The 19,288-nt window shown below is 41.0% G+C and overlaps 1 protein-coding gene across 2 annotated transcripts in view; it reads left to right on the forward strand.

The window, feature by feature from the left end:
- LOC126278506 (lymphoid-specific helicase-like) overlaps positions 1-19,288 on the forward strand; it is a 131,906-nt gene that overhangs the window by 38,213 nt on the left and 74,405 nt on the right. For both annotated transcript variants that reach the window (XM_049978667.1, XM_049978665.1), the window contains exons 7-9: positions 8,284-8,466; positions 12,570-12,796; positions 12,938-13,166. In XM_049978667.1, the coding sequence (XP_049834624.1) occupies positions 8,284-8,466; positions 12,570-12,796; positions 12,938-13,166 (639 nt within the window). The remainder of the gene's footprint in view (positions 1-8,283; positions 8,467-12,569; positions 12,797-12,937; positions 13,167-19,288) is intronic.

A 19,288-nucleotide genomic window follows, 5' to 3' on the forward strand; every position in this document is an offset into this window, starting at 1 on the left:
AGCTGTGTATAACAGCGTAGGATAGTTGCAGATTTTGTTGAAGAGTAGTTATCATCCCAGTGAAAGAGTTCTCTCACTGTCGCTTCCTCCGTAGAACCAAGATGACTTGTCACTTTCTAAGCATAAAAGAATCTTAGTCAATAGCCAGTAACAGAAAATGAAGACTGCAATAGTGACAAAAGACCAGCAGCAAACATAGGGGCTACATTTAAGCATGTCGTTTGTTGAAAAGCTAAATGTGTAGTAGAAATAGGGCTCTGTGGACATCGTGACCAAAGCACACAATTTCCCAAGTGGCACTGCATCTTAACCCACCTTGAGTGTGCAAGGGTTGTCAATGTGGTGTCTATATCCCCAGATGGCTCATGATTCTTCCATGAGTTTGTGTGTGGCACTCACAGGGCACAGGGCAATTGCAGCCAATTCTTCCTTCCTGGGATGCACTTTCTTCCATGTGCCATTTCATCCCCATCCTCACTCCTTCCTCACCGGCCCTGCTCCTGGCCATGCATCTGGTTTCCCTTATTCTTTGCAGTTTTGTTTCTGTTGGCTTTTCTCTTTCATCATTTTGGACCTCTCTTTGGGGGTTGACCTCCACCTCTAAATTTTCTGTCTGTAGTATGAGCCATTTGGGGAAGAACACCCTCCCTAGTGTCTACAATGTGGATCCCTCTCCTCCCTTCCTTCCCCTCTTCCTCCCGGTCTTAGCCCCCATCCGCTCCTACGTACTCATATGGCTGAGCACGCTTGACAGCACACGAACCATACATCTGATACCTGAGCTGTTGCCTCCCAAAATATGCCTAGGAGTGGTTGCTTGTCGTTCTAGAGCATCGGAACTCCCAGCAATGGCCACTGTGCCAGACAACCCATGGTGTGGCTGGGTGATGCCCATGGGGAGAGCTCCTGATTGGAGTGGATGGTATCAGGGCAGATACTTTGCATATAAAGTGTGTCAAGCTCCAAAAATATGGCCGTTCTTGTACAGACATCTCTTAAAGTGGTAATGGATTGTTGAATGCTATTTCTAACAAATCTGCAGTCTTCCCTTTCCCAGGCTACACCTTGGGAGGAGGATCAGGACACCTTGGTAGGAGGACCATTCTTGTCAACTTTGAGTGAAATACTTTCACTACTACGTGATCTTCACTAGGATGGACAGGGACACATTCACCACCACAAAGCCACTATTTTTTTTGTGAAAAATGGATCGAAGACAAATTTGGAGAAGTGGAGTCTTTCAGTAAAATGTCTTCGATTTCCTGTTTTTTAAAGCTCTTTCTGCGACCCAGTCTGCAGCTCATTGTGCTTGTGATAATCTTGGTGACATCCCAGTATCTATTACTACACCTCAGTATCAGTCTCTGAATAAGGTCCATGGAGTCATTTTTCATTGGGACCTCATCCTTAAAACTGATGAGGAACTCTTGGCTAGTCTGGAATGATGGGGTGTTCATTTTGTCCAATGTGTGCAGGAAGGTCATAAAACAAGCAAACCCCTACCAGCACCTTTATTCAGACTTTTGGGGGAGATATCCTCCCAGAGAAGGTCAAGGTTATTGGTGTGTTGTGAAGCCATATGTCCTGCCACCCATGAGGTACTTTCGGTACTGGCGTTTCTTGCACGTCTTCCAGATGTACAATGGACCCTCTGTGTGGTGACTGTAGACACTCACTCCATGAGGCGAGCCCCTGTGTTCCGCCACCCATGTGTGTATATTGTCATGACAGTCACTCTCCACCCTCACCGTGTTGCCCAGCTTATAAGAAAGAAAAGAACATACAAGAGTGTAAGTCCTTAGACTCCACCCTGTGTTGACGACGTCTACTTTTTCCTCTCTTAAATCCTTTCCCCATCCTCCATCTTCCGTACTGCAGTCTTGTCACCCTCTCCTCTCCCCCTCCCCTGAGGTTCCCGTACCTTCCCCTACAGGTGTTGCTACCCCTCCCTGGCCAAAGAAGTGCCCCCTGTCCTTTGGCACCCATATGTCGATCCTTTGAGGGCTTCCGGTAGTGTCTGCACGTCGGTCTGTGTGCATATTGTTAATACGTGGATCCCACTTCTTACCACTTTGCAAGTGGTTGCCATCTGTGTCCACTTGGAATCTGCCATTACAGTTTGCAATCTCTAACTTGAACTCCCAATTGACCAGTTTCTTGTAGACCACAACCTGTACCTTATTAATGATGGTTCCCTACTCATTTTAGTGCTGCTTATGGCAATTTCTCTGCCATTGATCTTTTGCTCTCTTCCCCTTCCCTTCTTCCTTCATTACACTGGTCACCACACATGATGACCATGCCCATTGATTCTCTCATTCCCTTCCAACCTCCCAATGACCAGGTTTCCTTGCTGGGCTTTTCATTGTAATGATTGCCCTCTGTGTACCTCTCAGGTTGTGTTTCCACCTCCTATGTCTGGTTATGTTGATGAAGTAGTTCATGAACTGTCTGATAAGATAATCTGCACTGCTGGCATTGCCATTCCCCGCTTGACAGGCCCCGTTCACCATCAACCAGTTCCATGGTGCAGCACGGCTCTTGCCAGTGCTATCCATGATTATCATTGTGCCTTGCAACATCTTAAGCAACACCTGTCCTCTGCCAGTCTTATTTTATTCAAATGTCTTCGCACCAAAGCCCGTTACTTAATCAAATGGAGAAAACAAGTATGTTGGGAATGCTTTGTCTCTAGGTTTTTCTGTCCTGTCATCACAGGTCTGGAATACATTCCACAGCCTCCTATGTTGTCAGTGGCAGTCCTTCATTTTGGGCTTTGCTCTTCCAGGAGGCCTTTGTACAGATCCGTCGGTTCTCATGGAACACTTTGCAACCAATTTTGTGACTGCATCAATGTCGGACCCTATCTAGCTGCCTTCCTTCTCCAGAAACAGCAGGTTGAAGCGTCCCGCGTATGTTTCACCTCTTGTCAGGTGGAAACCTACAGTGGCACTTTATCGAATGGTAGCGTCTTGTGGCCTTGTTTCTACTGTAACCAATTGTTTCAACACTTCATTCCTCCACAATGCCAGTATCCCCTCCAGATGTTTAACTAGATTTGGCTCCAAGGCATTTTCCTCTCTCAATGGAGAGATTGTCTCGCAAGAATCCACCGTTTCCTTGATAGTTACCGATCCATCATCCTGACAAATGACCCCTGCAAGTTCAAGACTTGATGGTGGATCATTAGCTCAGTCGGGTCCTTGAATCTCAGGACTTTGAATCTTGGGACCTTTTATCTACTTAATAGTATTGCTTTGAGGAGGATGGTCTCAGATCGATTATCTGCTTCGATTGGAAACTGCAGTTCAGCAGGCCTTTTATCAGTGCTGCCATCTTGTCACAGTTTTCTTTGTAAGGCCTACAACAGCTTGGCACCATTACATCCTCCTTATGCTCCATGAGTGGGGTCTTCGGAGCAATCTCCCAATTTTTGTGTCAGTTCCTGTCCCAGCAGCTATTCAGAGTCCAGGTTGTTACTGTTCCAGCGCTCCTTGGACCCAGGAGAATGGCGTTCGATAGGGCTTCGTATTAAGTGTCCCCTTTTTTCTACTGGACATACGGCTTCCGCCAGACTGTTGGTGACACCTGCTCTGTATGTTGATGACTTCTGTATGAGGGTTAGTTCCCACTCGGTGGCCAATGTGGAATGACACCTCCAGTGTGTCACCTAACACGCTTCCAAGTGGATAGTCTCATGTGGTTTTCAATACTCTACCCTGAAGTCAAGGGTGGTGTATTTCTGTTCCAGAGCTCTAACTCGGTGCCCAACACCTAACCATGGTCTCTCAGTTCCATTTCGCGGGCCTTCTTTGTGACAAAAAGCTTACTTGTTTGCCCCATATCTATCATCTGAGCACAGTGTTCTTCACTTCCTTGCCCACACTTCTTGTTGTGCGGATCATTCAACCGTTCTTCGTCTTTACCAAACATTAGTTCTGTCCCGTCTGGACTACGGTTGTCAAGTTTATGGCTCAGCTGCCCCTTCCATGCTGTTTCTCTTGGACCCAGTTCACCATTGTGGTATCCATTTAGCCACTGGTACCTTTCGCACTAGCCCTGTTGTTGATCTTTCAGTTGCACTGGGATCCCTACTCTTTCAATTTGGTGGTCTCAGCTTTGGGTTTCCTATACCATCATTATCGATTCATCCCCTGCTAACCATTCCTATTCTATTTTTTTCGCGACTTTAGGCCATTGCCCACTGATGCCTGCCCTTGGGTGGCTTTACCAGTTGGGCTCAGCCTCACTTCTCCCCGCTGTGACATCCGTCCTGTCTCCCTATTTTCTTCCGTACATTCTCTTCCAATTATGCCTCCTTGGTTAGTTACTCAGCCACACGGATTTAGATGAATCTCTTCTGTGGGCAGTGCTCCAGTGGTGTTCCATTGTTTGTTCCAAATGCTGTTATGGGATTTTCAGGGTGGCATTGTTTTTTTACACTGATGGCTTTAAATGTGCTGATAATGTGGGGTATGTTTTCCACGACTTCTGTTGGCCCGGAACACCATCTCTTTCCTGCCACGTGTGAGGTGTTTACTGTGGAATTGATGGCCTTCTTTCAGGCCCCTTGTATTAAACAGTTCTCGCTTGCCTGAGTTTTGTTATGTACGGACTAGTGGTCTTCAGGCCACTGCTCGGTGTCTTTCCCACCACCCCTTGGTCTTTGCCATCCACAATCTTCTCACTGATCTTGGTGATCATGCTTGTTTGGTTGATTTCCTTTGTGTTCCTGGCCATGTAGGTAATACAGGTAATGAACTTGCTGATCTGGCTGGAGAGTGACCATCTACCATCCCATTCTCCAGGGGCAGATTTGCAGCTTTACTTTGAATCTCTTTTTTTAAACTTCCTGGCAGATTAAAACTATGTGCCGGACCGAGACTCGAACTTGGGACCTATGCCTCTCGCGGGCAAGTGCTCTACCAATTGAGCTACCAAAGCACGACTCTCGCCCCGTCCTCACACCTTTACCTCTGCCAGTACCTTGTCTCCTACCTTCCAAAGCTTGCCCGCGAAAGGCAAATGTCCCGAATTGGAGTCTTGGTCCGGCACACAGTTTTAACCTGCCAGGAAGTTTCATATCGGTGCACACTCCGCTGCAGAGTGGAAATCTCATTCTTGAATCTCTTTTTGTTCAGTTGTGGGCTGACTCTTGGGATGCTACCCCTACCTGTCTAATGAACTGCGCACTGTCAAGGAGACTTTCACCATGTGGTGGTCTTTTTTTCTGCCTCTTCTGGCTGGACTTGACCATCTCTTGCTGTCTTTGTCTTGGGCTGTACTAGGTTGACCCTCGGATTTTTGCTCTGCAATGAGGACTCCTAGCCCCCTTGTAGTTGGCAGGGTTTCGGTTACAGTGATCCATATTTTGCTGGACTGTACCCACCTTTTGGCCCTTCACACTAAATATGCCTTCTCACCTTCCTTGTATTGGGTGTTATCGGACGACCCCCACATGGTTACATCTGTCCTCGATTTTCTTTACGAAAATGCTTTGTGTTCTTGGGTGTAAGTTATTGCTGGTGTCCCTGGTGTTGAGTGCCTCAGTTATCGTAGGTGTTAGTGGTTATGGAGGCCTTGACCCTGTCTCCACATTGGCCAGGCTCTCCCCGCCTTTTCCTTGCATTTTGTCTGATCTGTTGTGGTGTTTTGTTTCCCCTTCTCCTGGTGTTGTTCCCGTTGTATTGTGATAGTTGTGCTGGTGCTGGTATCTCACTGTGCGTACCTTTTCTGGGCACTCCTACGCTCCCCATTTCCACCCATCCAGTTGTGTTATTTCCTCTTCCAGCTGTTCTGAACATCCCTTTTCCCTCTTTGTTTGAATGTTCCTCCTCCTCCCTGACTGGACTGTGCTTTTTTTGTTGTTCCTCCCTTGATTTCTTCCATCCTAGATCATGAGCCCGAAGACCTCACTGTTTGCCCTCCCCTCCCAAGTCAACCAACCAACCAACATGGTGCCTGGAGCAGTCAGCAATTAACACAAGATAGAATAAGAGTTGAAATTTTGCACAGAATATTTTCATGAAGTCTGCATGTGTTTTTATATTGGCTTGGGCAGATGTGTCAGCTAGAGGTGAGGTGTACGCTGGTGGCTGTGTTTGAAGACGAGTTACACGCAGCATGTGATCTGACTATTTTAGAGTGGAGTGGGTCCCATAGAGTAGAGGGCAGGTTCGAAGCAGAAATTACGCCACACTGTTCCATGACGAGACAGTCTTGGCATTCCATTCTGACTGCAGGGCATTTATGATGTGCAGCAGTGAACAAAATAGTAGTGGTAACTGTGATACATGAACATTGAGTAAATGTGGTGACTAATAAGAGGAATCTTAGGCCTAGAATGTTCGCAAGTTTAGGCTAGCTCTGAAATCTGTGAAGACCAGAAGAAAACTGGGAGCATTGGCATATCAAATTGTTTCATCTTGTGAGAAATGCTTATTGCCAGCCGGTCAGAAACGTGCTGTGATTAGCTGCTTAAAGGTCACTCAGTCTGTGCCATTGTTGAGTGGACTACACCTCATTAATGATACTTTTTTTTTCTGGATTGCAGACAGTCTCTCTTCTGACCTTTACGAGGTAATTCGAAGACTAACAACCAATTGTTAGTGATGATATGAAGCACACACTCATTTAGATTGTTTTTAACTGCAAAGCTATCTGGGACCAGAGAGGCCATGTGTGTTACCATCACTTCATATCGAATAAAATTACTTGTAGTAATTTATTTGAAATTAGTGCCATTGTTTCACCTGACATATCATTTTTATTTCGTAAAATATTAGGGCAAAAAATCTACATATGAAAAGTGTAGCACATGAAATACATGGTAGGTAAAAACTGTTGAAATACTGTGTTACCAAATATTGAGCAACTGTTACACTTTTGTAAAATTACAGTGTTTTTATTGGACTTCATTTCAAGTATGAAACTATCTCTGCTTCAGTAATAATTAAAATATGGAAAGTGTGTTGTGACATTTGTTACTGCCCAAAAAGTGGTCCCAATAATTTAACAACTATTGATAGAACTGGTGAAAGCATCTGTAGTGTGGATGTTCTGCATTCAAAAGTGCAATCCACACAGTCTTCCTCTTCCTTTGCAATAGTGACATTTTTGTCAAAAAACAAATTACTGTTGTCACATAATGCAGAGAACATTGGTTCCACTTAACACGTCTGCAGCCGACTGTTGTGACAGAGCGGTTTTAAGCACTTCAGTCCAGAACCACCCTGCTGCTACGGTCGCAGGTTCGAATCCTGCCTTGGGCATGGATGTGTGTGGTGTCCTTTAGTTAGTTAGGTTTATGTAGTTCTAAGTCTAGGGGACTGATGACCTCAGATGTTAAAGTCCCATAAGGCTCAGAGCCATTTGAACCATTTGAACACATCTGCAAGTAACTGAATTCAACTAGCTACATGAATAGTTGCAGGGTAAATGCTTCCAGCAAGCAGCAATGTGCCCGCAGCATGACTGCAGCATAAATGCAACCTTCAAATCCATCACTGAAACCAAATTAGATCTTAGGGATGTTTCTGCACTGGTAATTTAAGGATGTCAGTCAAGCTGCATGCAGTTTATAATGGGAGCTTACAGTTTGGTTGTTGGAGAAAATGGTTGATTTTAGTTTGTGCATAAAAAGAGCATTTTCTTTGTAATTCCTCTGACATGTTGCACACATTTTTATAGCAAACCTTTCCTTGCTCTTCTGATAAAAATGTATTGCAACATTGATCTAATGGCTATATATGTGCCTCAGAGATCAGTTAGTGTTAAAATACCCTTTTATGTTTGATTTCTTACTGTTAGTTATAATGAATTTTAAATTGCTTTTGTTCCTTCTTATTTCATGTTAACTGTGTTAACCATCATATGAGAAAAAATATGTTGAAACAGAGGTTAATATGATTCTGACTTTCTTCTTTAATTATGAAACAGTAGGGAAACCAACATTGTTAATGTTAAGTCATTACAGGATCTTTGTGATTGTCTGCTAATTATGGTTTGTTGATCCTGTGATTTAAAAATACTGAACCTTCAGATTTTGTATGGTACTATGTTTCTTGTCTATGCATAGAAATCCAGAGTACATAAAATGTCCACAGTTGGTCTTCCTTTTCTTTACTGCCCTTAGTAACATTAATTATCACCAATAGAATGATTGATATTTATAATATCCCGTCAACTATGCTAGTTACAAGAAGCAGTTACTAGTTAAGTGTGTGTGTTACTAATTGTTTGTGCTGCAAAATTACACTCTGTCTTCTTTCCTTACTGTTTCAGGCATTGTATGAAAATGCAGTCAATGGAATTCTTGCAGATGAGATGGGCCTGGGAAAAACTCTCCAATCAATTGCCCTAATCTGTCACCTCATTGAAATGAAAGTTTCTGGACCATTCCTTATAATTGGCCCTTTATCAACCCTGCCCAATTGGATGATGGAATTCAAGCGTTTTGCGCCAAAGGTAGGTGCAGTATCATGCATAGTGATGATTTTGAAAAGGAATGTTAAATTTCTTTGAAGCTTGAAAAAAAAGGGGGGGGGGGGAGGGTGTTGAAAAGACTGACAGCTGAGAGATTTGCCAGAGTATGAATCTGGGTTAGGATGCTTGGTGTGTTGCCTGTGTGCAGAATGAATGGGAGACACCATCAGCTATAAAGGGAGACTGCCATCAGTTCATCAGAGTGTCTAATGATAACTTCTGTTGTTCGCATTTTGTACATACAGGGTGTTTATACGAGGTGCATTCAAGTTCTAAGGCCTCCGATTTTTTTTTTTTTTTTTTTTTTTCTGATTAACTACTCACCCGAAATCGATGAAACTGGCGTTACTTCTCGACGTAATCGCCCAGCAGACGTACACATTTTTCATAACGCTGACGCCATGATTCCATGGCAGCGACGAAGGCTTCTTTAGGAGTCTGTTTTGACCACTGGAAAATGCTGAGGCTATATCTGCACAGCTGGTGAATGTGCGGCCATGGAGAGTGTCTTTCATTGTTGGAAAAAGCCAAAAGTCACTAGGAGCTAAGTCAGGTGAGTAGGGAGCATGAGGAATCACTTCAAAGTTGTTATCACGAAGAAACTGTTGCGTAACGTTAGCTTGATGTGCGGGTGCGTTGTCTTGGTGAAACAGCACACGCGGAGCCCTTCCCGCACATTTTTGTTGCAGTGCAGGAAGGAATTTGTTCTTCAAAACATTTTCGTAGGATGCACCTGTTACCGTAGTGCCCTTTGGAACGCAATAGGTAAGGAATACTCCCTCGCTGTGCCATCATTTTTTCAGCACTGGCGGTTACCCGAAATTTTTTTTTGGTGGTGGTGAATCTGTGTGCTTCCATTGAGCTGACTGGCACTTTGTTTCTGGATTGAAAAATAGCATCCACGTCTCATCCATTGTCACAACCGATGAAAAGAAAGTCCCATTCATGCTGTCTTTGCGCGTCAACATTGCTTGGCAACATGCCACACGGGCAGCCATGTGGTCGTCTGTCAGCATTCGTGGCACCCACCTGGATGACACTTTTCGCATTTTCAGGTCGTCATTCAGGATTGTGTGCACAGACCCCACAGAAATGCCAACTCTGGAGGTGATCTGTTCAACAGTCATTCGGCGATCCCCCAAAACAATTCTCTCCACTTTCTCGATCATGTTGTCAGACCAGCTTGTTCGAGCCCGAGGTTGTTTCAGTTTGTTGTCACACGATGTTTTGCGTTCATTAAACTGCCGCACCCACGAACGAACTTTCGACACATCATAACTCCACCACATGTCTCCTTCTACTGTCGATGAATTTAAATTGGTTTCACACCACGCAAATTCAGAAAAGGAATGATTGCATGCTGTTCAAGTAAGGAAAACGTCGCCATTTTAAGTATTTAAAACAGTTCTCATTCTTGCCACTGGCGGTAAAATTCCATCTGTTGTACGGTGCTGCCATCTCTGGGACGTATTGACAATGAATGTGGCCTCATTTTAAAACAATGCGCATGTTTCTGTCTCTTTCCAGTCCGGAGAAAAAAAAATCGGGGGCCTTAGAACTTGAATGCACCTTGTAAATGAATATCGGGATTTTACTGCTTTATAATACTTATTACCTTGAACTTAAGGTTACAAATGATATGTCAAATGAAAGAACAACTCAAATGGCTTTACCAAGAACCTTATAAATGTTCAATGTGAGCACAATTTGTCACATGACACACACAGTCTATTTACCCATGTACCCAAGCACTGGATAGGCCACAAGGGACCCAAGCTTGCTTTGCATGGCCTCCACGTTCACCTGACCTAATGCCATGCGATTTTTTTTCCTTTGGGGCTTCATCAAGGATTGTGTGTTCGTGCCTCCGCTACCAGCAGACATCCCTGAATTAAGAAACTGGATTGAAGCAGCTGTTGCTGCAATCACTGATGACACACTTATCAACATTTGGGAAGAACTCGGCTATAGACTTGATGTGTGCCGCGTGACAAGTGGTGCTTATATTGAACATTTATAAGGTTCTTGTTAAAACTGTTTGAGTTGCTCTTTCATTTGACATATCATTTATAACTGTAAGTTTAATATAAAAAATATTATAAAGCGTTAAAACCCCAATATTCATTTATAAACACCCTGTATTTGTAATTACAGTCCAGCATTTCACCCACAAACTTTTCATTCAGTTGTTACAATCATATACACAAAAGTGTGACTCCTGCATCCAACTAACTCCCCAGACATTCTCCCAAAGATTATTCTCCACTGGAATTCAAGCACTATGTAAATTCTTGCTGCACAAAACAAGTCTCACACTACATGTTCACTCTTTATTAAATAAAAATTGAATCTCACATTCGGCAGGCCCTGATTAAACTTCTAATCTGAGATCTGGTGTAAGCTCTGCCAGATGTAAACAAAATCCATCTGTCTAAAGAGCTGCCTGCAATAGATCCAATGTCATGAGACAGAAATGAATAAAGAAGTTAATTTTTGAACACTCATTGCGTAATGCTGGAACATCGTAGTCATCAAAGCTATTACCTGAGAAGTTCTGTGATACAGTTTCCAATTCAAATTTCGTAAAAATTTAGGTAGGCTCAAATTTATTTACTAATTTTGCTTTTTTTACTGAGAGGGAGAGGGTTGTCTGTTAGTTGAATTAAGTCATTTGGCAAACATGGTTTTTTCATACATTGCTTTGCCTCTGCTATTGAATAATTTATTACTGGTGATAATGAGTAGGTGTATGGAGCAGGTTTTACTTTGGGGATGATTGCTGGATTCCTCCTAATTGTTAATTTTTTTCATCCACTTTCCAGTTCTCTTCCTGGTAATCCATCATCAGCTCTGTTCTGATGCCTCCCCCATTGTCTTGTCATCCCATGTCCATGTCAGCCTGTATTCTGAGTGACATGTCCCTATTTTTCAAGAAATTACAGCTAGGAGTACATTGAGTTGCAGACAGACGCAATGAAAAGACTGTTACACATTTAGCTTTTCGCCAAAGCCTTCTACAGAAAAGAGAGACCCCATCTTCTGCAGCTCAGATTGGAATTCCCAGTTCGGTCCCAGCTGCCATAGATAGCAGTCGTGCTTGTGTGTGTGAGTAAATGTGTGTTTGTGGGTGTGCTTGTGCGTATTCTGAAGAAGGGGTTGGCTGAAAGCTAAATGTGTAACGATCTTTTCATTGTGGCTGTCTGCAACTCAATACATCATCTTCATGGTGAGTAGCGGTCTTCCCTTTTCCTTATAGTGTTTATATTCCAACACGGAGTTTCTACTGTTTGGCAGCTAGGAATAGATATTTTTGATTTACTTCTTACTTATGGGTTTTGGCACTTCTTGAAATTTCACTATCTAAAGATAGGTACTAACTAGCCGTTCTGTCCCCATGTAATTTGAAAATTTTCTGAAATGAGTTTTCCTTATGATACAGTAGTTACTATTTTTTTTAAAGGGGATTGGCTTAATGATTTGTTAATAAAATAACTGTACACTGTGCGACTTTTTTTCTCCTGTAAGTTAAAATGAAAATTATTGCCTGTGGGGAGACGGAGTATACTTGTTGGTTAGCTGTTGATAGCGCTTATTTTCATGTTTAGTAGCTAGTTGGCTTGTCACAGCTTTCTGTTAGTAGCCGCTCTAATGAAAATTTGTTGACATTTGTTTATCCCAACACAGACTGGACATGTGTGGGAATATTTTCTTGTTCTTCCTTTGTCTTCTTCCATTAAGTGAAATGATTTCTTGAGTTTTAATGGATCCATTTTTAATTATGACTCCTGATCCCCTTTACTACCAGCACATTGTAATTGTTTACATCAGTTTGCAGAAAACAATTTCACAGTTATGGTAGTCCATGGTTACTTTTGGCAAGGCACAAAAACTTAACCATTTACTAGGAGCTATGATTTCCTAACCATCAGATATTGATCTTGATCACTGTCGTCTTAAACTGCCGCTGCCTTTGGGGGATTGTGAATAGCTTTAGTTGGCCATCACTTTCCTCAGCTTCACTACTGTCTATAGTGAATTACACTGTTTAATCTTTGCCAATACTAAACTGTTTCATTTTTATACAGGTTCCTGTAATTCTTTTCCATGGCAACAAAGAGAAACGTGCTGAACTACTGCCTTTAATCCGCACTAAGTATGAAGTACCAGGATTTCATCGAACATATCCTGTTGTTGTTACGTCTTACCAGATACCATTGTCTGACAGTGCCAGAGAGCTGCAAAATATTAAATGGCGTTACATCATTGTCGACGAGGGTCACAGATTAAAAAACCATAAAAGTATGCTCTCAAGGTAAACACTTCATATGTTATGGTAGCCTTGAAGTGTGAATCGTTTTGCTGAGAAATTTTCCTCTTATGTTGACTCATAATTATTTTTATTTTTATTGTTATTGTTCCACCAGTAAAACTTTTTTTTTCTTCTTTGTAACAGGGCTCTTCGGAAGTACAACGCTGCTAATAGACTGTTACTAACAGGCACTCCACTTCACAATGATTTGACAGAACTTTGGTCACTGCTCAACTTCTTATTGCCAGAAATTTTTAATGACCTCAGTGTTTTTGAGTCTTGGTTTATGGCATCTGAATTAACTCAAATGAGTAGTGACATAAAGATAATTGAACAAGAGAAGAAGATGAATGTATTGTCAACTATGCATCAGGTTGAGTATATGTGTAGTAGTCTGTTTTTAAACTTTTAAATGAAAATGAGCCAAAACAGAAGAATGTGCATGGAAAATTGTCATTGCATGTTTTAATTCATTGGAGTTGGATTTAAATGCTTGCTCACCTGGCAAAACTGTGCAGACAGAAATTAAAAAAAAAAGTTTGTTATTTTGCGTTGGAACTACGTACATGTGTTCTGAAACTACATATACCATCTGCCATCTGTGTAGGTTTAAGATGATGGTTTGAAACCTACGACACCAAATAATTTAGTGGAACACAGCATATATTTTATTTTTCATTGCTAAATACTTCCACTCAATTTCTTTTGCAATGTTTCGTGGGACAAGTTGCGGGGATAAGCACCAGAAAATGAGCCCACCTCACAACAGATAGGTCCGTCTTGGCCTAGGGTCTGAGTGACCTGACCCTCCTTCCCAAGCTTAGGCTTCTTTCCTTGCCTCTTTCCTCTTTGAGGAGACGCCACTGAATGTAAACTTTAGCAATTAAAATTTGGGTGCAAAACAACATTATTTACTGAAGCTGCAAATCAAATTTTGTCGTAGTGTGTGCAAACACAGAAGACCAGTGAAACGTTTGTGAACAAAACAGCAGTATGTGGATTTTCTGTAATATCCTGTGTAATTAAGTTATACTGGCCCAATAGGAAACAAAAATCCTTTTTATGAAATTGATTAAAATGGGCCAATGAAGGCCATGAAATTAAAGTGTGCAGTTTTTGTATTCACCTTGAAGAACAAAAATTATTATACCAAGCAATAATTGAAAGTCATTAATATCCTAAGGATGAACTTAAGCTTTGAACTACTGATTCCTATCTCAACAGATAAAAGTAAACCAATGAAAGGAAAGATACTTATGGAGAGAGAGAGAGAGAGAGAGAGAGAGAGAGAGAGAGAGAGAGAGAGAGAGAGAGAGAGAGAGAGAGAGTGAGTGTGACCCAAACACCTTAATAAGTCCTTACAGGTTGGAACTGTTTCTAAGTGTTCCCTGTACAGCACAGCAATATTGCGAAAAAGTGGCACCCTCCAGTGTACATTATCATGCATGGTTCCGTCATTGGGCATCGAATACATTCATCCCATATATCTTTTCTTGCCTTACATGAGTTTTGTCTATTAATTTGTAAAGGTTGCACCTGGTGATGCAGCTAAAATGTTGGAAAACTACTCACGCATACAAGTACAGTACTTACAGCCGAAGCAGTCTTTCCTTTCAAATGATGTATCCAGACTGTGACCGCCTGGACTATGTCTTCTGCACAAAACGCATACAGTTTTACAGGATAAATAATAATGAATAAAGTCAACCTTGTCACACAATAAAATGTCACTGTGTGTGTTGTTCAGTTTCAACAATCTTCTACTTTCAGTGCCAGCTCCCTATAGTCTGTGCTTCTATTGGTGGTGCCCTGTATGATGCCCAGTTGGATGTGGTTCCCAGCCACTTGTTTCTATTACCTGGCCACAGCATGCATGTACCACCTATTCTATTGTTCACTCACTAGGTTGTAATACAGCCAAGTGCTGTTTACGTTGTGAAATGAAAGCTCTGCAAAGACATTCATTAAAGTGGTCCAAAGAGTGACTTTATATGTGGTGAATTATAATTCAAATGTAAGGGATATAACATTACTACACACAACAGATAACTTGGCCACTCTACCGTTTCTTCATTCGTCGTTGGCGTTGTCGTTGTTACCGTGAGGCACCGTTATACCATGAGCAAAGGCGCGTTGATCTTAGAGCATGAGATATGATGTCCTTAAGGCATTGACAACACACAACGGTCACGGTAGCACCTGATTCCAGAATAGCTTCAGTAGTTAGGATCTACGAACTATCCCTTCTTGACCAGGTCCCCCAAACTTAACTCGAAACGAGATCCCTTCAAAACAAATTGTCATAACGATCGTCTATAAAGGCTTCGTACAATGAGAACAAATGTTACAGTTTATGGAATAATAACAGATACGACCAAATTGTCGTGCTCTTCTGTTTTATTTAACATAACTTCGTTAAGTTTCATTTCGCATTCACCACTCATTCACTGAAACCCTTTGATTAACAGTTTTGGTTGCTTGACACCAACAGTCAATGATAATGATACAGCTTTTCTCTTTCTTATCAACTGAAGCCCGCTCTCCGCGATATAATAATAATAATAATAATAATAATAATAATAATAATAATAATAAAACGGTCTCAATATTGCGTCCCTCGTGAGGACCACACTTCATTATCCGGTATTTCTCATAACTGAATGTCCATTTGTTAATCTGGTTACACACTGTAGCTATTTAAAATTCGCCCCTATATTTTTCACAACGCACAATTAGCACTTCTTTACTGTTTTTTCTAAGAGTAAACGGGAAAAAAAGACTCCGTATTATCGGCTTAGTCGATATAAAGCAAAACACCTTAATATGCCCAATTTTACCTCTTCTTATAGGATCAGCTACCTTACTCATTACTTTATTACATATTATTTCCAATAACACTAAACAGGTATCGCCGTTATATTTTAATGGTATTTAAAAGCATGTTATGATTATTATGACCTAACAAATCGTGCGGCGTGCATTTTTAATGATAACTTTACGCTATTCAAGTTCTGTTACAGCTATCTTGACTCATAATGTTACACGGCCCCCCCAGACTGTGATGTCTTGAAGAGGGTTCCAGACAGAACAGGCTTTTTTTTGTGTACTGTGATAGGAGAGGGTATTTGTTTCGGCGAATGCACTCACTCTCAGGTTCACTTAACAAGTCAGTACATACATTCTGCAATATTTAAGTTGAGTTAATGGGCCTAGACAAAATGCCGTTAACTAAATTCCACATTTGTTTATAGGTTGTCTTAGGAACACTTTGCACTAATCACTTCATATTCACACCACATTATTTTTCTTGGATGAAGCCCTCAGTTCTTCAACCGACTGTGCAAAGCAGTGATCACAACCGGGTTTGACGATTGGCATCCTAGGCCAAAACCCTTATCAGGCCACTTGTTTAACCAGAGAGGATTTGGTCCTTTTCTTCTCCTCTTAATACACCTTTAAATCATCCATCCTCGCTGTTCGGTGAGAGGATAAACCGTATTTCAGCGTCGTCATTGTTGGTGATACCAAGAAGGTATCTCATGGAAATCTTCGGTACATTCTTTAATTTTCTTTGTTCTTTAGTATAAGTACTTATTTATCCACCGGTGCTTTTATTTAGTCGACTCTGAGTGTAGTCTTGGTATCATTCAGTGTTTCTTGAATCTATATTTTGCTCATTATTGATAATACTTCTTCAGGTCTATGTGAGGGAACAAGCTCTTAATTACATGAGTATCACAATCTGCTAGGAGGTAGCTCCCTTCATAGGTATTTTCATTATTTTGTATGGACCTGTATATAAATATTGCCATTTCTTATTCAGTCTTTTCCTGGTTGATACTTTTGGGTGATTTCTCAATAAAATTTCTTCCCCTACATCATATGTGACTACATTCTTCACATTTTTATCAAAACGGGTTTTTCTCAATTGTGCTTGATGCTTCAGGTTTTCGTAGACCTTCACCATATCTTCTTTCTTGGTAATCTTTTGTTATATTGCAGGTAATTTCTTCACCCATTCTGGCACAATACTTCACCAAATACTATTTGGTTAGGTAAATAACCTGTCGATAAGTGCAGTAAGTCATTATACACTTTCTCAAATTCATAAATCCAATCGATCCATTTATAATGTTGTTTGGGTATGTGCGTCCGTAAAAATCGGTTCAACTCTCGGAAGATTCTCTCAACCGGATTTCCACAAGGGTAAAATCTTGAGACGTAAATGTGCTGGATTCCTTGTTCTTTCATAGTGTCTCTCCATACTTTGCTTGTATAATAAGCAGCGTTGTCTGTCAAGATCATTATAGGTTTGCCGAGCTCAGTTATATAGTTGTTGATAAATTTGCGTAACATGGGTCGAACGTGGAGATTTTTCAAAGGATATAATTTCACATATTTTGAAAAGAGATCATAGAAAGCCAAAACATATTTGAACCTTCCACGTGTCATGGGACATGGCCCGCAGACATCACATGACACCAACATTAAAGGTTGTTGTGGGATGATAGGATGTAATTCTGTCTTCCGACAACAGTGTATGGGTTTTGCCTTCTGACATATTTTGCACTTCTTAAGAATATTTGTAGCCAGACATCCCAAATTTGGATGATAGCAGTATTGTGCTATTTTGGCTGTACATTTAGCGACACCAAAATGACCCCAATTCAAGTGAGTGTACCATACTAGTGATTCTAAATATTTATTTGGAACACAAACTTTCCAAACATCATCTTCATCCTTCCTCCGATACAATATTCCAGATTTTAATTGATACCATTCTTGAGAGTGACTTAGAGTTTTGCTTTCAACAGCATGTCTAATGGCTTTCCACAACTTATCATCTTCTTGCAGTTGTGGAAGACTTCAACATAGCTGTGAAATCTGCCTCTCAAAATATCGCCTTGATAAATTCATGACTTTAAAGTCAGTAGTCCGTTCTTCACACTCGTCGTCATTCTTTCTTTTCGGTCGTCTTGAAAGATCATCGGCTATGATGTTGTCTTTCCCTCTGATGTATTTGACGTAATATTATATTCTTGCAGTAGCAAGGCCCACCGGGTTAAACGTGAATGGAACATCCTTCCTGTTAAAATAAAAGATAAAGCTTTGTGGTCGCAGAATACAATGATCTTTCCATATACAAAATAGCGAAACTTTCTAAGGGACCAGACCTCGGCCAGTACTTCCAATTCAGTAGTACAGTACGCACGTTCACAGCTAGATAGTGTTCTGCTGACAAACCCATTTATTTTGATGGTACTGATATCTTCTGGATTGTCCATCTGGAAAAAGAGTGGCACCCAATCCTGTTTCAGAAGCATCCGCAGGAATATAAAAATCTTGATCAAGTCTCGGATGATGTAACAGTGGAGCATTAGTCAAAGCATTGCAGATGTTATCGAAAGCTTGTGTGCATTCGGAATTCCACTCCCACATGACATTTTTTCTTAACAGACGTAACAAACAGTCTTGGCTTCCTAACTGATTGGGTAAAAATCGTCGAAAAAATGAAACTTAAGCCGATAAATGACTTTCATTCCGTTCTGTTCGTTGGATAAGCACATCTGTTAATTGCATCCATCTTTGTAGGATTTGGTTTTATCCCTTCAGGAGTAATTATATGTCCAAGAAATTTCAATTGGTTATGAGCAAACTTGGATTTGCTCAAATTTACAGTAACTCCGTATTCCAAAAATTTCGCAAAAACTCTTCTTAGTAAGTCCAAATGTTCCTCCCAAGTTTCAGAAGCAATTAGCAAATCATCCACATATAAAGTAACTTCATTCAAAAGGTCTCTGCCCAGTACAGTATCTAATGCCGATATAAAAACACCACCGCTTATTTTCAACCCAAATGGCATGACGGTAAACTGGTAACTTCGGCCCAGAAAAACGATTGCAGTATATTTTCGAGATTCTTTAGATATTCTGGTTTGCCAATATGAACTACACATATCCAAAGAAGTTAAGAAGCGGCCACCATAAAACTTCTGTACTAACTCTTCTAGGTTTTCCGGTCGAGTTTGTACAGGTATAATGATATTATTGATCTCTCTGGCATCCAGCACCAATCTGATGTCACCATTGGGTTTAATTACCGCCATAAGAGGGTTACAATATTTGGAATCTGAGGGCTCAATAATACCCCATTCTAACGTTTTATTGATTTCCTTTCTGACTACTTCTTTCTTTGTCCATGGAATAGAATAGGAGGTACGACAAAAGGGTTTATGTGCATATGTCTTTATATGGTATTCAAAGTCTTTTATTATACCCGGACATTTACTAAAAATCGACTGATATGCTTCCAACAAGTAGTACAATTCGTTCCTTTGGATAACAGATAAATATTCTTATTCTAACACCTTTTCCTGCAATGACATTTTATCCATAATTTCTTCAGAACATTCAATAAGGCAGATATCATACACATTTTCATCATTAATACTGACATATTTTACCATTAGATTCATACACAGTTGATTTGGAATTA

This window comes from Schistocerca gregaria, chromosome 6 (genome assembly GCF_023897955.1).
Source record: "Schistocerca gregaria isolate iqSchGreg1 chromosome 6, iqSchGreg1.2, whole genome shotgun sequence".
NCBI lineage: Eukaryota > Metazoa > Arthropoda > Insecta > Orthoptera > Acrididae > Schistocerca > Schistocerca gregaria.